Source organism: Sphaerodactylus townsendi, linkage group LG07 (genome assembly GCF_021028975.2).
Source record: "Sphaerodactylus townsendi isolate TG3544 linkage group LG07, MPM_Stown_v2.3, whole genome shotgun sequence".
Taxonomy (NCBI): Eukaryota; Metazoa; Chordata; class Lepidosauria; order Squamata; family Sphaerodactylidae; genus Sphaerodactylus; species Sphaerodactylus townsendi.
In genome coordinates, this window is record NC_059431.1 from 115,011,335 (window position 1) to 115,034,970 (window position 23,636).

Here is a 23,636-nt window from a genome sequence, read left to right on the forward strand (position 1 = left end):
GAAAGTGCATTATTCTGCATGTGCGGAATGAGCCTCTGATTGCTTGTTCCTGGTCTTCAGAGGTACATTGCCTTTGAACACGGAAGCTTTTTCTAGTTATCATTTGCTAATGAGCAGATTATTCCCTCCCCCCAAATTTACCTGAGCCTTGAAATATCATTGTAAGCGAATGCTCACTTCTGCGAATTCTGTACCGAATCTCTTTATGCCTTTCATAGTTTTATAATCCTTTATGATGCTCTCCATTAGCCACCTTTTCCAAAACTAAAAGGCTGCCCGGTGCTGTAGCCTTTCCTCGTAGGGAAGAGGTTTGATTTATGACTGTTAGGCTCTTAGCCGCCTCTGTCCCCTTTATGTGTGACCTTGCAGCATTACCTGCTCCATTTTGGAGCCTTTGAAAATAATGAGGGCCTTTGTCAAAAGCCTTTGAAAATCCAAGTATATAATTGTGATTTTAGCTGTATTATGGCTGTCAGCAGCACCCTGCAGGGAAGCAGTGGGAACAAAAATTAAAAATTGGTTTCACTTTTACAGGTTTTCTGTTAACCGTAGATTTTCTGTTAACCCTACCGTCATGTCTACTAAATTTCCCCACTTAGTTATTTGTCAGAACTCCCCACAGATTTGAAAGGGTGAGACAGTACTTCTCGGGAAACTTCCAGCCCTCCAGCTCTTCTGCTTAAAGTTGCCAATTCTGGCTTGAGAAATCCCTGGAAACTTGGAGGTGGAGTCTGGGGTGGGCAGGATTTGTGGAGGCGAAGGCCTTCCACAGAATATAATGCCATAGGATAAAGCTTCCATAGGAGCCATTTTCTTTCTTTCTTTCTTTCTTTCTTTCTTTCTTTCTTTCTTTCTTTCTTTCTTTCTTTCTTTCTTTCTTTCTTTCTTTCTTTCTTTCTTTCTTTCTTTCTTTCTTTCTTTCTTTCTTTCTTTCGTTCGTTCGTTCGTTCGTTCGTTCGTTCGTTCGTTCGTTCGTTCTTTCGTTCGTTCGTTCGTTCGTTCGTTCGTTCGTTCGTTCGTTCTTTCTTTCTTTCTTTCTTTCTTTCTTTCTTTCTTTCTTTCTTTCTTTCTTTCGTTCGTTCGTTCGTTCGTTCGTTCTTTTGTTCTTTCTTTCTTTTGTTCTTTCTTTTGTTCTTTCTTTTGTTCTTTCGTTCTTTCGTTCTTTCGTTCTTTCGTTCTTTCGTTCGTTCGTTCGTTCGTTCGTTTGTTGTTTCTTTCTTTCTTTCTTTCTTTCTTTCTTTCTTTCTTTCTTTCTTTCTTTCTTTCTTTCTTTCTTTCTTTCTTTCTTTCTTTCTTTCTTTCTTAGATTTTGTATACCACCTCATCCCCAAAGGGCTCTAGGTGGTTCACAATACAATAAAAACCCAATAAATTACTTAAAAACATCTAAAAACATTGAAGGTTCAATATGCAGCATCAATCCAATAATAACAGACTACCCATATTGGTGGCCCACGGTCTTCAGGCCGGCCTTAAGGCCGGGAGGGGCTGGCAGCACCCAAAGATGAAACCAGCGGGGGCACTGCCAGAGATGACAAAAACATGGCAGGACCTCACAGAGGGAACTCATCTCTGTCTGGTGATCAGTTCTAATTTGAGGAACCCTCCAGGCTGCACCTGGAGGTTGGCAACCCTACTTCTACTGCTCAGCTAGGTAGTGGTGGAAAGAAATGTGGGTGGGATTAACATTGTGCCAGGACCATGACACCACTTCCTGTGTGGCTTGGAAGTGATGTTATCACATAGGGATGATGGACTAATAATCACTGAGATGACACCCAAAAGGTATGTTTGGGCTCCCTGCAATCTCCCCCAGTTTGCCAGGCATGGCCTGCCAACCTAATCATTTCTCTTTGCAGAAATCCTGCATATTCGTCATCAGAAAGGGCTTTCTGTTCAGTGGTTTTTGTTTTTCAGTAATGCCTTCCCCCAATTTACCTGGGACCAGGCTGCATCTGTGGAAAACAGTACATAGGGCAAGCACTGAAATCGTTGCACATGGACTTCTGAGGCAGAGCCCACAGTTTAAAGCTGGGCCCATTTGGGGTGGAGTAGAGTTCTTGGAGGAGAGGGGGCCAGGCACCACCCCTTTCAAGCGGCAACAGGGCATGCATCGTAGTTTCCCCTCCCTAGATACGCCTCTGCCTTTCTCAGTTTACATTTCCCACTGTTTCCCTATACCAAGAATTATGCTCATTTTAGTTATATAACAACACCTTTTTCAGATATTATTCCTGTAATTATAAGGGATGTTGGAGCAAAACAGCTATTTTGTTCTGTTTTTTAACAGTGTTCTTTTTCTTTGCAGGTCTACAAAGACCCACCCTGGGCCTGTGGTGCACCTGAGCGACAGCCCGAAAGATGAAGGAAAAGTGAGTAAGAAGAAGAGAAGCATTTCTGAGCTTTTATTTTTTTTTTGCAGCTTTGCCCTTTGCCTGTGCCATTTTCTAAGGCAACTGAAATGTGAAAAAAAATCTCTCCCATAATGCTGTATACAATAGGTTATGGTATACTGTAAACTATGCAGTCTGCTTTAGTCTACTCTAAAACAGAACTGCATTCGTTTAAAATGGAATCAATTCTGGAGTTAACAGATTTTGCTGTGTGTGCACAGGGGGGCAAACCCTTAGCAGGTCTACTGAGAAGTAAGCCCCATTTTATTCCATGGGACTTACCCCTAGGAAAGTCTTCTGAATAGATAATTAGGCGGTGAATTAATTATTCTGCTTAATGAACTAATTCCTTAATTTACTGATACGACGTACAGAAGGTTGCAATGCAAACATTGAACTGAAATTTCAAGTATAATTAATGCAGTAACAGGTATAAATGAAACCTGAACCTGTTAGAATCCTTGTTCTTGCATCACTTAATGTGCCATGTTAATATTTATGCTGTGCTTCAGTTCTCTCTGGAGGTGCCAGACCTCTGTAGTCTTAATGCATTGTTTATTTCAGGGCTCTGCAAACTGTGGCTCTCTAGATGTTCATTGACTACAGTTCCCATCAGCCCCTGCCAGCATGGCCAAGTGGCAGGGCTGATGGGAATTATAGTCCATGAACATCTGGAGAGCCACAGTTTGCAGAGCCCTGGGATACACTATCCTGTTGATTGAAGCAACTCAATGGTCCATTTCACACAGCACAAGAAAGACATCGGTGGGACATCTTTAAAAGAGACGATTGCCTCTTTTCACTTTGCATACCCAAAATAAGGGGACATCTTAGGAAAAGCTGACTTCAGACAGCAAAGACATCAGAGGGGAAAAGAGGCTGTTTTACTAGACCATTTTACTCTCTGGTCAATTTTACCCTCAACTTGTGAGCAACTGAGGAATTCTCCCTGTCGTCATTAGCTGAAGCTAGCCCCAAAGATGTTTGCTCTTTGGGCTCCATTCCTGACTACCTTTTCAGCCGAAAAGTACATAGTTGTACTTGCAGATCCTGCCGATTCTGGAACTATACAGTTTTTCTATTTATTTTTTTTAACCGAGGAGCTATCTTTGTAGCTATGCAGACACACATAAGAGAATCTTAGCCGCTCAGAAAATGGGTCTGCCACCCATTGGAAAACATTGGGTTGACCTGCCCTCTACGGACCAACATTTTGAAAACATTTTCACAAAAAGAATTGCTAAAATCTAGGACGCGTATAAAACATTTTGAGATTGGAAATAAAACATTTTGGCCTAAAACCATGCGGAACTCTTTGGAGGAAATGTTTTATTTTCTGCCTCAAAATGTTTTATTTTGGTTGTGCGGGAAGGGCCCTTGGCTGCCAAAAAATGAAGCCCAGCAAATCACCTCCCATTTCTGCATGGCCAAAAACCACCTTATCTTCCCCACCCCACCAGCACAGAATTGGGGGAAAAAAATCTGATTCCGAACCTATGGCAGTTTCCGCACAGCCAAGGGAGAGACCCTGCATCAGCATTAATCATGCTGATGCAGGCTCTGGGGCCGTTCGCACAAACAGCCCCATGGGATGCGAAGCTGTGGGAGCAAGCTCCGCACAGCCGTGTATTCCCCTCCCCGGCCCCAAATGCCTCGTTACCTTCTGCTGGCAGCCGCTTCACTCTATCGTCGCTCTGAGGAGGGAAGGGGACACACCCCCATGGCCACAGCAACGGCTGAAGCACCGGAGACCAGGGGGCGTGTCCCCTTCCCTCCTCAGAGCGACGATAGAGCGATGTGGCATCCAGCAGAGGGTAACGAGGCGTTTGGGTCAGGGGAGGGCAGGGGAAAACCCCGGCTTCCACCCGCTGCCATTCGCATGGCAGCGGATGGAAGCCGGCGTTTGCAGGAAAACTCTCTCCCCAAGCGAGTTTTGGATACACCGTTTGGGCGGGCACAGAGCGCCGCTGCATCAATTTGGCAGCGGCGCCTGTGCGAAGGGTCCCCGCCAAAACGGTATTTTACCGGGCTGAAGCCGTTGCTTTCAGCCTGTGCCGAAACCGCCTATGAGAGAGGGAAATGGTATGAATGTCGATTTTATGACTATGTAATGCCAGATTGGGAAGGATTGGACTGTTTACAACAATGTAATTGTAATTTGAATAGACAGAAATGGCTTTTAGATATGTAAACTCATGGCTAAGGAGAGACTAAGAATATATAGTTTAAATATAACTTAGTTTGCTAAAGAAACATTTAAATAACATGTTGGAGCTGGTGGTCTGCTTACGCTTGTCTATTTTTCCTCAGCTCTTGATAGGCTATGAAGATGGAACAGTAGTACTCTGGGACTTGAGATCCAAGAGAGCAGATTTAAGACTATATTATGATGAGGTATGATGTTTTGTTTCTGTTTTTGAACAGTACCAGACATTGGCAAGATAGATGTGTGAAAAAGACTTCCACTCATTAAAAGATGGCTGGTTTCTAAAGTGTATACAGCTACCTATTGCTGCAGATGGTGAGACCTACTTGCACAATAAACACACCACGACGACAGGCTGGAAAAGGAATGGGCCGCAGCCCGTTTATTGAAATATCAAACATAACAGCAATAACTATATACAAAAGAGCTGGGCGGCAAACGGGTCGCACATCACATCCCATCATATGGGACTGGCGGGAAGAGAAGCCCCAGAGATACACTCCTGCTTGCTTCCACCCTTCCCGCCCATGCTGAGGAGACGGGCATCGGCTAAGCCCCAAGGCCGCACCCAGCCCGTCCTCCTGCCTTGCTTGCTGGGGTGTCGGGCACCGGCTAAGCCCATGGCCGCCTGTCGGCCCGACCCAACCCCACTCCCTAGGGTGTCGGGCAGCGGCCCGGCCTGCCGGCCTGCCAGCCTGCCCGCCCCACCCCCCGGCCCATAACAGGGCACAAGCCTGGGAGCCCTAGCCAGAAGGCTCGTTCTCTCCCCAGATGTGTGACACCATTGCAAACCCGCCACGAGCTGCCCTCCCTCGCAGCTCACCGCCCAAGCTCCTCAAGCCTGAGCCTGTCCTTAGCGCAACCAACGGAGGAGAGTGTGTTGGATGGACTGGAGCCACATGTCCAAACCCCATTGGGTCAGGCGGATGCCATCCGGCTCAAAGAAGTCTCTGTTGTCCCGGGAGATCTCAGAGTGGTCCGCTACCGCTCCCCCAAGGGAGAGGACCACCTTGGCGGCCGCCTTATTGACCTTTCTGCAGGCCCTGTCCACGGCATAGGGATCCACGGCACCCCTCCAGTGGACCCGCTGCACCATCTCAGACCATACCAGGGTCATGCTAGGCCGATGCCTGGCAAAGCTCCGAAGTGTGGTGGCCACCGCACAGCGCAGGTCAAGGCCTGACCTGGCAGGGAGGTCCTCCTCCCCCAAATGGATGACCAATAGGTCCGGCGTAGCCGACTGGAAGATATATTCAATTATTTTGGGCTCCAGCTCATACCACAGCATGTGCCCCTGCCCCAACCACACAATCCTTACGTGCGCCCCGAGTCTGAGATGCCGGCCCCAGTCCGAAGTGCAGGCGTATTCCTCAGCACGGTTAACGAGGCTGTGCCCCACGACCCACACCTGTCGAAAGACAGTCTGCGGCGTCCCTGGAGGCACTGTGGAAAGAATTAACAAGTCAGGTGTGGGCGAATGTATGCCCAAAAGGCCCCAGACCGCCACCTGCCCAAATTGCGGATGTCTTCCTGGGTTCTACCATCCTGTGCCGCGGCCGTGGCGGCTCCTATCCTAAAGGAGTGCAGGCCAAATTCAGCGGCCGGCAGCCCAGCCCAGGCCAGGCACGCCCGGAACACCACCAGGAACTGGAACCTGGTGAGGGGGGACCCATCCTCATGCACCAGGAGCATGCCACCCACCCGTGGCCTGTGCCTAAGCCATGCGATGAGGGGAGGGAGGGGGCAGGAGACGTCGCCCGGTAAGGCTGGCATGGTGACCCATGCACCACGGCCCTCCTGGTCGGTTTTTGAATGAGCCAACCAAGCATAGACCATGTCCCCCGACAGGACGAGGTGCTCCCTTTGCAGCGCGGTGCTGGAAGGCCGGTCCCTGGTGGGGGCGACCAATTCCCCGGGCCTGAAGGCCCCATGGTGTGCCAGGTGGAAAGCGGCTGTGAAGAGCAAGCGCTCATAGCGTGAAGCGCACACCTGCCGCAGCACCCCGATGACTGCCCTCAACACCTCCCTGGTGACTGGGCGCCTGAGATCCCTCTGCCTGCAGACGACCGAGCGCCAACCCGGCCACCAGCCGGCTCTTGTCACGCCTTGGTTACGTCCGGGAAACCCCACACCCTGCAATAGAAGTCTATTCCCGCCAGCTGCACCCCCATGGAACCGAGGTGCATGCGCTGCCAATGGAATCGGACAAGGTACTCAAGGAGGAGGCCCGTGTCCACCCCGCCGCGGCCATCCCTCCCGGTGGTCGCAGCGAAGCTCACAAAAGTCCCTGCACGGCTCGTTCATTACTGCCTGCATGTAAGCGGTGCCAGCGAGGATTCAAAACACCTGCCGTATTGACTGCTGCGCTACCGAGGTTCCAGAGGGACGCCAGCACTGTCGCCGAGGAGCAGCTCCGCCCCGGGGCCCAGGCGCCAGAAACGATCCCACAGCTGGCGAGACAAGGCGTCAGCGATCTCATTCTGCAAACCTGGAACGAAAGCAGCGGCGAAAGAGATGTTATGAGTGAGGCAGGTAAGAACCAAATTGCGAACCAAGCGCATGACCTGTGTGCCGACCCCGGAGGACTGCCTGTTCACCACCGCGAACCCGCGACCTGGATTTGTCACGCAGAAAAGCACCCTTCTATTTTGCCAAAGGTGGGTGCCAGACGTGCACCGCCACCAAGATAGGAAATAGTTCCAGAAAAGTGAGATCCCTGGTGATACCCTGTGAGATGCCGGGCGAGGGGCCAGAGACCTTGAGCCCACCGGCCCTGAGAAGTAAACCCCAAATCCAAAGGCACCGGGGTCGTCAGAGTGCACCAGCAACTCCAAGGCGGGTTAGCAGAAGGTCATCCTGCCACAGGGAGATGCCGTTGAAGCCCCGTAGGAAAGCCAGCCAGACCTGCAGATCCTCCTTCAGGCCCCGGGATACCCTGATGTGGTGATCAGGGGACTTGCAGCCCGACAGGGACCTGGCCAGCCTGGAGCAAAACGCCCTACCAGGCGCCACCACCCTGCAAGCGAAATTAAGGTGGCCCAGTAAGGACTGAACCTGGCGAACCCTGCATTTCTTTTGAAAGAGCACGGATTGCAGCAGGGTGGTAAGGGCCAGGAGCTTATCCGCAGGGAGCGAGGAGGTGCCTTGAACGGTGTCCAGATGGATGCCCAAATAACAGAGGGCAGTGGAGGGCCCCTCTGTCTTGTTGGGGGCCAAGGTAACCCCCAGCTCAGCTGTCAGGGCCTGGAAAGCCTGCGAAGCAAAATCACATTCCCTGGTGCCCCGCCCACCAATGAACAAAAAATCATCCAGATAATGAGTCACCAGCCCAGAGGGCACCCTCTGCTTGAACGCCCATTCCAGGAACGTGCTGAAAGTTTCGAAAGCTGCGCAGGCAAAAGAACAGCCCATGGGCATGGTCTTATCCACATACCAGTTGCCTTGGAAATGGATGCCTAGCAGCTCGAAGTCCAGGGGGGAAATGGGCAGAAGCCGGAAGGCGGATTGAATGTCACATTTTGCCAGGAGGGCACCCGGGCCTGCCTGCCTAATGGAGATTATGGCCTCGTCTAGGGTGGCATACCGGACTGAGCAGACCTCGGGGTCTATGAAATGATTAATGGAGTCGCCCTGGGGGTGGGAGAGGTGTTGAATTAAACGAAACTCCCCCGGGGCTTTTTTGGGCACCACGCCAATTGGAGAGACCCTGAGGCTGGGGAGGGGCGGGTGGCTGAAGGGGCCCGCTATGCGACCGGCCCTAATTTCCTTATCAAGCTTATCAGCCACCACGCCAGGGAGTTCTCGGACCGATTTTAAGTTGACCGCCTGGTAAGCCCTACGAGGGCCTCGGTAAGGAATTCGAAAACCTGAGGAGAAACCTTCCCCCAGCATGCGCGCAGCACGCCTGTCCGGATAATGCTGCAGCCACTCCCTCAAAGCCTGAAGGCGAACCGGTGTGGGAGCCAGCGACTGCAGTTGGGAAAGGTCATCAATGTTTTGCGGGGGCGGGCGCACTGCTTTGACCACCGGCATCTTTTTGAGTGGGCCCGGCGCCGGGGGACCGGGCCTGCCGAAAGGGAGAGCGCCCCGCCGGCTTGGGACAGCTCACTCTGCCATGATTTCCCGAACAGTTGGAACAAGCATGCTCAAACCTGCACTTGGGCCGCTGGCAAGCGCCCCTGTTGAATTCCCAACAAAGCCCTCTTGCCCCCGCCCGCCCCGTGAAAGCTCTTGTGGTTTTCTCAGGGGCAGATGGCTCGATGGCCCCTTTCATGGCCGGCTGGACGACGACCATCCAAGTTTGGTCGTGGATGAGGTCCCAGCGGAACCGGCTCTTGTGGGACGCGTTCTTCCGGATGGCTTCATCATAGGCAATGGCCGCTGGTTCGCCGGCCAGCGCCCGAGCTCGCAGCACGTGGGACATGTGGGCCGCCAGGTGCCAAGCCCGCAGGGGGTAGGCAGCCCCGACGAGGGCCAGGAATTCAGTGAAACCCTGCAGCCAGTTGTTAAAATTGCGCTCGGCTGCCACCGGGTCCCGACGCTTTCTGTCCGCTTTTCCACCCGACAAGCCATATTCGCCCTCCCGCCGGGGAAACTTGAAAATATCGACATAGTACCCATCGAGTGCCCGCTCCCAGAGCTTCCTGGGGAGGTGGGACCCGGGCGGGTTGCCGTGGTCATCCTGGGCCGGGCTGGGAGGGGTTGCCTCCGCACCCCCCAAACGCCTGCGTTTTGCGATCCACAGCGGGAGAACGGGCACCTGTTCCCCTTGTAACCAAAACTCCCCCCCAGCCTGGGCATCGTCGTCCTCGGAGGACTTACCCGAAGATGAAGAGCTGGGAGACCGTCTGGAGGAACGGGAACGCCTCGACGACCGCTTCCTTCTCCTGCTCTCCCGAACGGAGGGGCCAACGGATGCGTCCACTGATGTGGACGCGCTGACTGGCGACGAGAGCTGGAGGGCCTCCGCCGCCCCGCTCGCGATGCCCGCCCGGGCCGCGCCGGCAGCCGCCGACGTGGAGGGCTCCGGCTCCCCTGCGCCCAGCGGAGAGCCGGACTCGCTGGCCGCACCACCGAGGGCCTGCGAGAGGTACATCAGCGTGTCCGCTAAGTTGCGGACCAGAAAAGGATCAGGGCCCGCGTCGCCGGCCAGCTCCGCTGAGGCCGTTGGAGAGCCCTCCCCCAACGGGAAGGGCTGCTCCACTGGGCCAGCGGGCCTGCCCCGGCCAATGGGGGACAGGCCCAAAGTCGCTGCCGCCCGTGTCGCCGCACCAATCCGCCCGACCACCAGGCCGACGTCCGAAACCCCCGGGCCGGTCTGGGCCCGAACCCTGTTGAGGATGGCTCGAGCTCTGCCCGAAGGTTCCTTGCTCTTGGCCCGCTTGGGACCCATCGCGAGCGCAAGACCGGTCACGACCAGCAAGGAGAGAGAAAAGGAATCAAAGTAAGAAACAAGCAAGGTGAGGAACAGCCAGAAAAAAGGAAAGAAAAGGCAAGTTTAGAGGCCGAAACCAGTCCCCTTCCGGGCCTTATACGAGACACAACCGCACCACCACGCCTTGCTGGGTCTCGCCGCCGGGAAGGGCGCGGACCAGGAGAGGCGTCTAGATATACCCCGGCTCCTCCCGCCAAAGCGGCTGGGAGCCAATCATTGCACCCGGTTCTGCAGCATGCAATTCTTGCCTTGCAACCCCTTATTTTGCTGCGCTGCTCACCCCAGCAGCAATGGCTGCCCCTGGTTATTCAGGTGCATCTTATTTCTGTATTTATGACTGCTTTATGGATCCCTGTGTGGCAAAGGCAGAGGTGGGATCCAGCAGATTCTCACAGGTTCCCGAGAGTAGGTTACTAATTATCTGTGTGTGCTGAAAGGGGGTTACTAATTGGTGATTTTGCCACGTGATTTTTGCCTTAGTTACGCCCCTCCTCCACTCCTCAGCAGTAGCGTGCAGAACTTGAAGCAGTCTAGCAGGAGGTACACCGGCGTGCGTGGCAGCCTGCGCCTGCGGGCATTCTTTTCCTGCCCAAGGACTGGCGCAGCGGCTGCGTCCTTGCCACAGCCCTGCCCGGCAATGCCCCGCCCCTGGAATGCCTGGCCACGCCCCCGTCATGCCCCACCCAGCCCCATTGGCGCTACGCCACAGTTTGAATCCCACCACCAGGGGAACCTGTTACTAAAATGTTTGGATCCCACCACTGGGCAAATCTGGTAAAGAACCTGGATGCAAATTCCTGTTTGGCCACAAAAGTTTGTGGATGTCTGTAGACAAGTCCTAGACTGATTCTGCACAGGCAACATGGGTTCATGTAACCTGTGGGTGCAGGGACCAGTCGGGATAGCTGGGATCCTGGTGACAGGAGGCTGCACAGCTTGCACAGGGAACGCTGTGTTTCCATGTGAACTGTGCTGCCGAGAATCTCCCCACCTGAGAATTCCCCTGAGAATCCATCCCCAGAGAATCCCTACCCACCCACTTACCTGCTCAACATGGCGGCCACCTATTAGAGAATCCACTCTAATGGTGCCCCCTGGGAAATCCACCATAGTAGTGAGTAGAAGGGGGCGGGAATTGAACACTTCCTACTTGCCATAGTTCTCACAGATAAGCAGGAAGCACTTGGAACCCAGGTTAAAGGCAAATCGAATGGGTCAGAAGCTTTTTGAGGTGAGTTCTGTGGGAACTTTCCCCAAAAATGCTTTTTAAAAGGGCCTGAACCCATTCTTTGCGGCCTGTGCAGAATCACCCCTGTCCTCTCCACACAACTTATCTCATGGACTTACTGTGTAGATGAAATGGTACAATGTTTTATGTAAAGTGGTCTGACTCCTTGAAAAAAAAATAGGCTACAACCATGATAGATAAAATGCTAAGACCTCCAATGATCTCAAAGTTGTAAGGAAGTTGTAGATTGTCTGTTCTCAGGTCTATTTATGTATGTATGTATGTATTTGTTTGTTTATTTATTTATTATATTTATATACCGCCCTTCCCTGGAGGGCTCAGTTCGTGTATCATAAGTGGAACTATGTTAGAGTTGCCCTCGAAGACCATGAGCGACAAACTTTCATCGAATCTGCTCAAAAAATCTATGCTTCCCACTTTTTTAAAATTTATTTTTATTTATTTATTTCTTCAATTTATATACCGCCCGATTCCCGAAGCTATCGAACTTATACAAGAGCAGCAGTGGTGTAGGAGGTTAAGAGCTCATGTATCTAATCTGGAGGAACTGGGTTTGATTCCCAGCTCTGCCGCCTGAACTGTAGAGGCTTATCTGGGGAATTCAGATTAGCCTGTACACTCCCACACACACGAGCTGGGCGACCTTGGGCTAGTCACATCTCTTCTGAGCTCTCTCAGCCCCACCCACCTCACAGGGTGTTTGTTGTGAGGGGGGAAGGGCAAGGAGATTGTAAGCGAGAGAGAAAGGGGGGATATAAATCCAAACTACTCCTCCTCCTCCTCCTCCTCCTCCTCCTCTTCTTCCGCCGCCGCCGCCGCCGCCGCCGCCGCCGCCTCCTCCTCCTCCTCCTCCTCCTCCTCCTCCTCCTCCTCCTCCTCCTCCTCCTCCTCCTCCTCTTCTTCTTCTTCTTCTTCTTCTTCTTCTTCTTCTTCTTCTTCTTCTTCTTCTTCTTCTTCTTCTTCTTCTTCTTCTTCTTCTTCTTCTTCTTCTTCTTCTTCTTCTTCTTCTCTAACTTCTCTAGACATCCCACTCCATGGATGAGCATTTATGCTAGCCCGATGTTTTCCCATCAAATGCTACAAGCGGAAGAAACAGATACCATTCCAGCTGTGATTGTGCTTATTCTGCTGTAGTACTCCAGATTCCTTATTACATTTATTGCTCAATTTCAAACAATTTCTTCATCAACGATTGCCACTGAAACAATACATAAATGAGAAGGACCTCAAAAGTCTAAAAAAATATAAAATATCAAAACTTCTTCTGAGAGACAGACTCAGCTACCGCAGATATTGTGGCAAAATGTTTGAGCAGTCCTATTGCCCCAATTTATAGAAAAATTATAGTGTTTCCTGATTATTCTTATCTGGCCTGTGCATGCTGGTTTTTAATCTCTTTCGATGGTTCAAGACACCTTATAACATTTGCACCAACTTTTTGTCTGAGTGCCAATAAAGGTAAAGTTGAGTTGAGTTGCCAGCCTCACTTTGGTCGATTCCCCACAGGGGAAGTCATCCTGGGATTGGACCGGGACCATAAGGTACAGTACCTTTTGATCCCGGTCTGTCCCTCCGCACGGCAGCCAAGGTCTGGAGTTGAAACCGGGATCAGACCCCAGGATCAGCTTCGCGGCTCTTTTGCTCCTCGTTCCATATTGGCTGTTGCTTTAGGGCGGGAACGGGCGTTTCCCCCCCTTTTTGTTTTTGTTTTGTAACGGCTACATAGCAATGACATCAGAAAACATAGAGCTTCATGGCCAAGAACAGCACACAAACAAGCCTATGAGTTGCGTGGTCTTCTTCCTATGCCAGAAGAAAAAATTAAAAAGGTGTGTTCCTGCCCGCTCTGAGTTTATCATTCTGCTCATGTCCAGGCCACTGTGCTGTGATTGGCTGACAGAACGAACAGAGACTCAGGGCAGAAAAACCATTCCTCATGATACTGGGCTCATCCCGGGATCGCCACAAATTGCCAGAAAAGATATACCTTCCTGGCGATTTCTGAAAATCCCTGGATGAGGGGGGTGTTGCAGGGCAGGGCTGAGACTGAACTGAATTTGACACCGAAGCCATGGGAAGTTCTCTGTTGTCCTGGGACACCTGCCACGGCTATTCCAAGATAATTTCCCCCATGGGGAATTGCCCTTACAACTGTTCTCCAGACTATAGAGACCAGTCCCTCTGGAGAAAATGGCACCCTTGGAGAATGGACTCTGTGGCACTAGGGTTGCCAGCTCTGGGAGATACCTGGAGAAGGAAGGGTGTAATGCTATAGATTCCACCCTCCAAAGCAGCTATTTCCTCCAGGGGAACTGATATGATTTGTCTCATCACATTTTAGTGATTCAGTCTTGTAAAACCCTGCAGCCCCAAAATTCAATTAGACTCCAGAGATGTGAGCAGTATGAATATTTATTTGAGCTGTAGCAGAAACCAACAGGCATCCTGCACTAAGGCAGAAGTGAGGGCTGAGCGCTCAGACTCCTGGTTTTGTACAGATGAAGTTGTCAATCATCACTCCATCACTGATGACTTCATTTCAGTCCAATCCTATAAATGCCACCTCAGGATGCCTTTTTTGTGTGTGTCCCTAGGATGTCTTATTTAGGCTGTGTGGAACAGGCCATCTGCTCTTCTCACTCCAAGTGGCTTCGCAGAGGCCATTTCTTCATGGAAGCGGCTGTCCACTAACATAATTAATGCCTGTGGAGCCACGGAGACACCTGCACAAGACTGTGCGAATGTCTCTGAAGCTGCTGTGAATCACAGAGGCAGCTCCACATGGAGCCACCTCCGGTCTGCGTGTGTTGTTTACCTTGTCTTCCCTCTGAGGCTCCAGAGGGAGAAAGTGATGCCCACGCTGCCCTCTGGCCCACGGGATCGGAGGGCAGCGTGGGTATGCCCCTTCTCCCTCTGGAGCCTTGGAGGGAAGACAAGGTAAACAACACACATAAACAGGCAGCTCCTGAAAGCGGGGCTCTCACATCGGTGCCCTTCACTCGGCGCCAGCGGGAAGATGCCACTTTCCATGTTTTTGTACCATTTGTGCAGTGTTTTTGCGCTATTTGTGGGGGGTGAACGTGCTGTGTGAACAGCACCCCAAGGACTGTGTTTTTACCATCCCTAGGGTGCTGTTTTTGGGCTGTGCAGAAACAGCCATACAGACCGAGGGTCACGTGTCCTTTACAACAGCATTATAAAAATGTAACACCAATCACATTCAATGCAGGCTGCTTATCAGAGGTGTAGCTCCGGGGGGGGGGGAGGGTGCGCGATGCACTGGGCACGTGCCCCTGTGGGGGTGGAGCGAGGACGTTCTGGGGGTGTGGTGGGGGTGGAGGACACACCGGTGCTCCGAGCGCTTCCCCCCTTGCTACGCCTCTGCTGCTTATACAGATATTTCTGGTTGTAAATGTCCTTTTTAGACAGCAAATTCCAGGCCTCACCTTATACCTTTTAACTGTGTATGTTAAACAACACTATCAAAGCAGTTCTACTATTCACTACTGTTTAACTTAAACTAAAATATAATACATTTTCTTATATTTTCTTATTTCAGTCTGTTATGGCAGTCCAGAGATCAACTGTAATAGTATCTCCAAATGCCCCCTGGAGGTTAGCAATATAACCTCCCTATATAACACTAAGATCCTTCCCCTCCACATCCAGAATCTCCAGGTATTTCCCAACCAAGTGTTGCCAAACCTAAACAATATCATCAGGAACTATGTTCCTAGGCGGAAGGGTGCTAAAGAAGCCGCTCCGCCTGTCTGCGCCTATACTTGGCAATTCAATAAAGCTTTAGTTATGAGATTATTAGTTTACTGATTCCTTCTCACTATCATAACAGTTCTCACCAAGGTGCATTCCTCCTTTCCTACTTTTATGGGGGCTCGCATGATTGAAATTCTCCACACCTTCCCTCCTCCCTCAGTCCTTCCTTATAGAAAAATAGTGTTTTAGGAAGACAGGTCAGTTGGACCCTTTCTTCTGAACATGGTAGTTTCCTGTGTGTATCTGACTGGTTCTTCATAGAAACAGGAAGCTCAACTTGATGGATTGTTACTTCTTTCATTGTTGGTTAAATTTTTTTTATTAGCTCTTATATTGCAAAGAACACTAAAAAAAATAACAGAAGAACAAAGTACATTTTGCATTAGTACTCCCATTTTCATCTGAACCCAGTATGAACACGTAAAAATGATTTTTGCTACTTGCTCTCTAACTGCCTAGCTAAAATTGGATCTTCAGAGTTACTACTGATAAAAGTCACTGTTTTCTCCACTGGATTTTCTTTGAACAATCCCTAACTTTCAATTTATTATTTTTCCTTTTTATCCAAATACTCTATCAAGGGTTTTCAATTATCCAAAAGCTTAATTAGGTTCTTTTCTTTAAGTGACTAACAGCTCCATCCTGGGAGCAGCAGTGGCATAGTGGCTAAGAGCAGTGGCTAAGAGCAGGTGCATTCTGATCTGGAGGAACCGGGTTGTGGAGGCTTATCTGAGGAATTCAGATTAGCCTGTACACTCCCACACACGCCAGCTGGTGACCTTGGGCTTGTCACAGCTTCTCGGAGCTCTCTCAGCCCCACCCACCTCACAGGGTGTTTGTTGTGAAGGGGGAAGGGCAAGGAGATTGTAAACCCCTTTGAGACTCCTACATGAGAGAAAGGGGGATATAAATCCAAACTCCTCCTCCTCCTCCTCCTCCTCCTCCTCCTCCTCCTCCATCCAAATGGTGGGGCACCTGGCCATGGCACTGCAGTCACGTCACCCCACTGCTCCCAGACGGGCTTTCCGTTAGTACAGGGAGTCAAAAAAGGAACCTTCCTCCCTCCCACACACACACACCAGAAAGCCCTCTGTAGATCTCCCATGCACTTATGCTCTCAAAAAGGTGGTGTAAATCCAAGAACCGGGTGCCGATTATCAGTAGATTCACATCTCTGCCAGGGCAAGTGCCGTGGGGAGGGTAAATCCCCCGGCACTACCCCACACCACTCCCACCAGTGGATTATCTATCTATCTATCTATCTATCTATCTATCTATCTATCTATCTATCTATCTATCTATCTATCTATCTATCTATCTATCTGTCTGTCTGTCTGTCTGTCTGTCTGTCTGTCTGTCTGTCTGTCTGTCTGTCTGTCTGTCTGTCTGTCTGTCTGTCTGTCTGTTTAGTATCCCACCCTTTCCAAAAGGGCTCAGGGCGGCACAACATTAAATTTAATACAGATCAATAACAACCGATAAAACAACAATTAAAAACAGAGAAAACCAAATACAGATGGCGAGAATCCCCCCCCCCCCCCCGTGCACCCATGTGAGGCCAATGTTAATAGTGATTAGGCCAGCTGGCTAGGTGGAAATGCCTGGTGGAAAAGCTCCATCTTGCAGGCCCCACGGAACTCATTCAAGTCCTGCAGGGTCCTGATCTCATTAGGGAGCTTGTGCCACCAGATAGGGGCCTGGGCTGAAAAGGCCCTGGCCCTTGTGCAAGCCAGCCGGACCTCCTTCAGGCCAGGGATCTCCAGTAAATTTCCCTCCGATTAGTTAGTTTGGCCATCTATACCAACTTTCATTGCCATTCTTCATCTGTAAGTATAGCAGGAGTTTTCCATTTCTGTGCAAGGAGTATTCTTGCAGCTGCTGACGTATATAAAAACAAAGTTCCATGTTTTCTTTCCAGAAATCTATTCATAATTCCCAACACATAAGCCTTGGGGTTTTATTTGTGTATTTGTCCTTAATTTTTTAAATTATTTTTGTATTATCCTTCAAAATTCTTTAGCTTTTCCACATGTCCATTATAGGTGATAAAACATCCCTTCTTAATGTTTACATTTCAAACACTTATTCAACCCATTTACATTTTATAAAAATTCTCTTTCAGATTGGAGCTTAATGTATATTTAAGCCCCTTTGACCACATACTCTCCCATTGTTCAAAATGGATGTTATACCCAGAGTCGGTAGCCCATTTTTTATACCTTCTTTCACTTGTTCTCCTTCTGTTTCCAATCTCAACAAAAGTATTACATCTTAGCAACAACACGTTTATCATTGCTGGACCCTGAAACATACACAGCATCATTTCATGGGTTTAATTTGAGTCAGATCTTGTATGTGGATTATTCTTGATCACCGCTGTTTCTTTTAGGCAATCCACTCTATCGGGTGGCATCACGAGGGAAAGCAGTTTATGTGCAGTCATTCGGACGGCAGCTTGACTCTGTGGAATCTCCGAAGTCCTAGCAGGCCCTTCCAAATAATCATTCCACATGGTAAGCTTTGCAAAGAGATCGCTGATACGCAAACTGAACTGTATGAAGGACACTGGGTAATCCTGCGAATGCTTGAGGAACTGCTGTTTTAGTTTGTGCTGGCTGTTTGGTTTTTAGTTTAATAGTATTATATTTTACTGTAGTTGCTACTTTCCTTGAGTCCCACTGTCTGGGCAAGAAGTGAACTTCTAGATGATTTAAATAAATAAAATTAGGAAAATGGGCATGTGCAAAGACTGTACAGGAAAGTGCAATGTTGATCCATTCTGCACAGCACAAAAAATATGTGGCGTAGGAGGTTAAGAGCTCGTGTATCTAATCTGGAGGAACCGGGTTTGATTCCCAGCTCTGCCGCCTGAACTGTGGAGGCTTATCTGGGGAATTCAGATTAGCCTGTGCACTCCCACACACGCCAGCTGGGTGACCTTGGGCTGGTCACAGCTTCTCGGAGCTCTCTCAGCCCCACCTACCTCACAGGGTGTTTGTTGTGAGGGAAGGGCAAGGAGATTGTAAGCCCCTTTGAGTCTCCTGCACTGGAGAGAAAGGGGGGATATAAATCCAAACTCCTCCCTCCTCCTCCCTCCCTCCTCCTCCTCCCTCCTCCTCTCCTCCCTCTCCTCCCTCCTCCCCTCCTCCCTCTTCTTCCTCTTCTTCTTCTTCTTCTTCTTCTTCTTCTTCTTCTTCTTCTTCTTCTTCTTCTTCTTCTTCTTCTTCTTCTTCTTCTTCTTCTTCTTCTTCTTCTTCTTCTTCTTCTTCTTCTTCTTCTTCTTCAAAAGAGGCGACTGCCTCTGTTCACTCAACACACCCAAAATAAGACACCCAGGGGGAGATCTTAAAACAAGGCAGCTTCTGATATGCTTTCCAGACAGCAAAGGCATCATAGGAGAAAAGAGACTGTTTCTTACCCAACCAAAGCATTGGGACCGGAGAGTACAGGCCTGGGTGGTAGACCTGTCCTCCATGGGCTTAGTGCTTTTCAATAGGAGTCCTCTGAGCAGCTAAGATTCTCTTACTGTGTATTTTTGAACATAGCTCTTCCAAAAAAAATGTCACTTAGGAAAACTGTATATTGCTGGAATTGGCAGGACCGACGGAGTACAACTGTGTACTCTTCAGGCTGAAAAGGCACCCAGGTCCGGAGCCTGCAGAGCAAACGTCCTGGGCAACCTTCAGCAAATGGAGGCAGGAAGAATCCCTTCAGCTGCACACAAAATGTCGGGTGCAAGCAGTGGGTGAAACTGGCCAGAGAGCAAAATGGCCCGACGGGAACAATAAGATGCCTTCTGAGCTCTGCATTCCTCGCAGCCAGGCAGGGGACATCTTGCAGGATGCTTACTGAAGAAAGGTGCATTTCGAGGCATTTTTTAAAAAAAAGACACCTTGAGCAGAAATAAGGCATTTTGAAGAAAATGGCAGTGTGGATTGCCTTCCCTGGATGCCTTTTTTTTTGCACCCTCAGGACATCTTAGTTCAGCTGTACGCAAGGCAGGGGCATGCGTGTGCCCTGCATCCCTGCCACATCCCTGCCCCGACCTGGAACACTCCCGGAACACCCCTGCACCAGTGCGTGCCTGGTGCGTTGTGCACCCCCCTTACCCCTTGGCACTACGCCACTGACTGTGTGGGACGGACCTTTTTTTTGCCAACACTGGGTTGGGAAATTTCTGGAGCTTTAGGGGTAGAGTGTGGAGGGTAGGGTTTGGAGAGGGAAGGGAAGGGACCTCAGTGGGGTATAATAATGCCACATCATTCACACCTCAAAGCAGCTGTTTCTTCGACAGGTACTGATTTCTGTGACCTGGAGATAAGTTGCAATTCAGGGGACTTGTCAAGCCTAATAGATAACCTCTTAGCGAACCTGTTCTTGTGCTCTGAGTGGCTGAAATGGAATAACAAATGACTGACTGTTTTTGTTCCATATCTTAAGGAAAATGACTGCATGTTGATGATATCCTTTGCAAGGTGATCCGCCATTAAGGAAAACAAGTCCGCTCTGTCAATATTAACAGTCTGACTTTCTTTCGACAGGCAAAATCCAGCGAGATGGTAAAAAAGCTGAATCTTGTAAGCCAATTCTTAAAGTAGAATACAAGACGTGTAAAAACAGGTAGGTATGTTTCTTTTTCTGGGATGAATATTAATACACAGATAAGCACACAAACTAACCCCCCCCCCCCCCCCAGGTTCACAAGATCTTAGGCTGAAAATCAGGGCAGGAGGAGGATACAATTATCACTCTGTTTTTTTTATTCTTCCCAATATAGTGAGCCTTTTATAATTTTTTCTGGTGGACTTTCTTACGACAAGCCATGGCGAAGGCCAAGTCTAACGATCATGCATGGAAAAGCAATCACCGTGCTTGAAATGGATCACCCCATTGTGGACTTTTTAACCCTCTGTGAAACGCCATACCCCAATGGTGAGTGTGTGCAACAATTTCAACCAGGAAGCCTGATGCCAAGCGGTACATCTGTATTCACAGTAGATCAGAGAACTGCACAACGGCAGAAATTCGAATATCTTTACAGTACAATCCTAAACAGAGTTATGCCCTCTTAATTCCGTTGAAGTCAGCGATTTTTAGAAGGGTGTAACTCTGTTTAGAATTGGGGGTTATGTCGGTTTGCTTGGATGGAGAAGATTGGTGGAAGTCAGTCCCTATTTGGTTAAGCAATCCTTGGGAGTCTATGAATATGCAGCTGTTTGAACGCTTTTCATCTCCCGTTGGCACGGGTAAGTTGGCAATGAGTGGCTCATTGATTACTTCCATTTGGTACTCTTTCGGGGCAATGTTTATTTCTGCTTCGACTAGATAGCTCTTGTGCCCAAGTTGGGCCAGCTGGAGATGACTAATGGTAAGTGGCCTCTGTTTAGAATTGTACTGTGTGTGGGAAATGGGGTGTGTGGGAATTTACAGGTAGGTGGGGGCAATCATCATTCCCAGTACAGTTAGCTTACCTGTAGCAACCCAGAAACAATATCATAATGTTGGGGGATGACGTTCTGGGAGCCGCCCAAAACTCTATGGTTTAACAATGAGTGAATGAGAGAGTGGCAGCCGATGTGATGAGGGCACTTCTGGGTCGTGCCGGAACTTATTTGTTTTATTTTTTATTTGTATTTTATTCAGCTTTTACCCTGCACCCTTCTTTGCCAAGCTGGGCTCAAGGTAGCTTCCCATGTTAAAACATACAATAAGCATGTCATGGTTTAAAACCCTGGTTGTGTGTAACTGGTCCAGAGTCACACTCTATCACAAACTAAATAAATAAATGAGTGAGTGACCTGCGTGAAACCGTCTGTGCCCCAAGCAAGGCTGGAGACTCCTGGTTGACAAAGTGGGGAAACTGTTTTGTCCCAATTAGTAAAATCTTCTCAGTCACCTCTGTCTCTTTCTCCTCCTACCCAACTTCCTCTCCTCTCCTCCTCTTCTTTTTATTTGTTCTGCTCCTTTCCTTGTTGCTCTTCCCTTTCCCTCTTTCCCCACCCTCTTATCGAATAAACTGAATTCAGAGGGATGGATGAGCTGCATTGGGTATAGTTGGAGTTATGCGGATTGTATCCCCATTTGGGAACTAGAACGGAGAAGGATGGAAGGATTTTACCGTTTATTGGTTAATTTGAGTCACTCTCACTGTTTTATCTGTGTTATATTAACTATATTTGAAATTGGACTTGTGAACATTGTATTGACGGGTTGGAAGCCGCCCTGCGCCTGGCCTTTGGCTGGGGTAAGGCAGAGTAGAAATTAAATAAAAGCAAAGGTCACCTAGCAAGCTTCCATGATGTAAATGGAGATTCAGACCTGGGTTTCCTAGGTTCTAGTCCAGGGGTCTGCAACCTGCGGCTCTCCAGATGTTCATGGACTACAGTTCCCATCAGCTCCTGTCAGCATGGCCAATTGGCCATGCCAATATAATCAGAAAAAGGGGTTGGTACAAAACCACATGTGTAGAACCCAGGGCCAAATTCCTTGATGGATTGTTGAGAGGTTTGAATGGCACTCCAACCTTGAAAAGATTTTTTTTACTATCAGTCACTGATTCTTATGCTACTTATTGAATGTCTTTGCTTGTGCAGCGAAAACAATAAGGGCCAATGAGACTGCAAAGAGAGCAACATCCACATCCTCGAGCTGGACGTGGTTTCAAGGCTGTGCTGAGCTTCTGCCCCAAAGAGGCTCCAGACAGCATGGGGAAGTCAAAAAACTTCCCTGCTGCTGAGTTACCACAATGGGCCGCACTGGACTTACCCTAGCCAAAAGGCTGGCTTAAGTTTGGACTCCGGCCCACTGGTGTAACACCAACAAAGGCCAGGAGGGAGCCGACTAATGCCAGCTCCTCGGCTATGCGGGCAGCAGTTACTGGCACACTGACATGCTGGCACAGCATCCAGCACCATGTCCCTGTGCTGGGAGGGGGTGGGGCGGTGGTGGTCACATGCCGGTGAGATTGCCCCTTAACAGGTGTAAATGCCCCAGGTAGGATGAATCTGTGGCGCAGCCAGTGAGCCACTCCCAGAAGCAGATTTTCCCCTGCCCCCCCCCCCCAGCTTTGGATGGGGCTCCAAGTCTATAGAATTTATTAGTGTGGATGTTTTAATTAATTTGTCATTTGTCTTTAAAAAAAATGTTTAGTGAAATGTTCATTTTATTGTTTTATTTTTAATATTACTGTTGTATTGTTCTCGGTGCACTTATTTTGTAATGGCTTTTGGCTATGCACAGGCAAAATTTGACCTGACCATTAAGTCTCTATTTAATGGGTGGGACATTTTCCCTGTCTAGTCTGTAGGAACTCTATTCTTTTACTGTAATTCTAATAATGTGACACAGAGGCAGATTCCCCGTGGGCCAAAAACAGTGGTGTGAAAACGGTATGAAAACGGTGTAAACCCTTTTACACTGTTTTAAACTTTTTTACACTGTTTTCACACTGTTTTCACACCGCTGTTTTTGGCCCATGCGGAATCTGCCAGAAAGAACGAAATCTAATAGTGTTTCAGTCTATAACAGTGCTATGTAAGTTTCTTACCAGTGAACTTGTGTGTATCCATTTATAAAAGTAATATAAGATCAAAATTAAATGTTGTATTTTCTGGTTTCAAAAATGGTTTGTAGGACTCTCTCAGAAATCCTTTATTTTGTGGTTGCGAAGAACTGTATAAGTTGGATCTTGTTCATCTTAATAGCACAGGTCTCTAATTTTTGTGCCTGATTCTTGGTTTGTAGAATTTCAAGAACCATATGCTGTAGTTGTATTGTTGGAAAGAGATTTGATAGTTGTTGACCTGACGCAAAGCAAGTAAGTACAAAACCAAAGTGATGTTATCATTCGTGGTTATAATTTCTTTTTCTTTTTCATCAGGTTTGGAAATATAGAATGTGTCCTCTTACAATGGCAGACAAATCCCAGAGAGGATTTAAAATCAAACAAGTTCAATGCTAATTAGTATTTGGGGAGTATCCAGATTTAAAGACTATGAAGATATTGATTTCAGTCAACAAAGCACCTTTACTATGTGATCCTGAGCAGATTTATACCCTTCTATACTCTGAGATAAAGATGTTAATACAGTCAGTTGTTCAGTGGTGGAGAAAATTGTATGCTTCCACACTAAAATATAGTCCCAAACGAATATGAGAATTATCATTGATCGTTACATACTGCCTTTATCAAAATCGCTGTTTTGTGCATTATTGAACAGGGTACTTTGATACAAGAGGATTGAACGATTATAACCAGTACTTGCCTTTTCCAAACTGGTAGGCAGAGCATTTTGCAACAAAGAATGTCTCACATGTTTTGTTCTGTGACAGAGAAATATACAACCCTGCTATCATATTTTTCTGACAGAGTATACATACTAATTTCACTGACTTCAAAGGAATTAGAAGGATGTATCTTTGCTTAGGACTGTGATGTCAATTGTCTGCAGACTTTTTGCCCTTCAGGAGTTTGAGTGTCCTTTTTTGACTTTCTTCTCGGTTCTGCCATGTTATGGGGAGATTCATGTTTCGTTTCATTTTTCACTTTTTCGTTTTTGCTGCCTCAAGAGAAAATAAGTG

At 48.6% G+C, this 23,636-nt stretch overlaps 1 protein-coding gene across 1 annotated transcript in view; it reads left to right on the forward strand.

Moving 5' to 3' along the window:
- The window catches only part of STXBP5L (syntaxin binding protein 5L), a 92,035-nt gene that overhangs the window by 13,741 nt on the left and 54,658 nt on the right, over positions 1-23,636 (forward strand). Inside the window, exons 4-9 of the mRNA XM_048503574.1 lie at positions 2,309-2,372; positions 4,704-4,787; positions 17,446-17,569; positions 19,598-19,676; positions 19,834-19,988; positions 22,800-22,872. Of these exons, the coding sequence (XP_048359531.1) occupies positions 2,309-2,372; positions 4,704-4,787; positions 17,446-17,569; positions 19,598-19,676; positions 19,834-19,988; positions 22,800-22,872 (579 nt within the window). The remainder of the gene's footprint in view (positions 1-2,308; positions 2,373-4,703; positions 4,788-17,445; positions 17,570-19,597; positions 19,677-19,833; positions 19,989-22,799; positions 22,873-23,636) is intronic.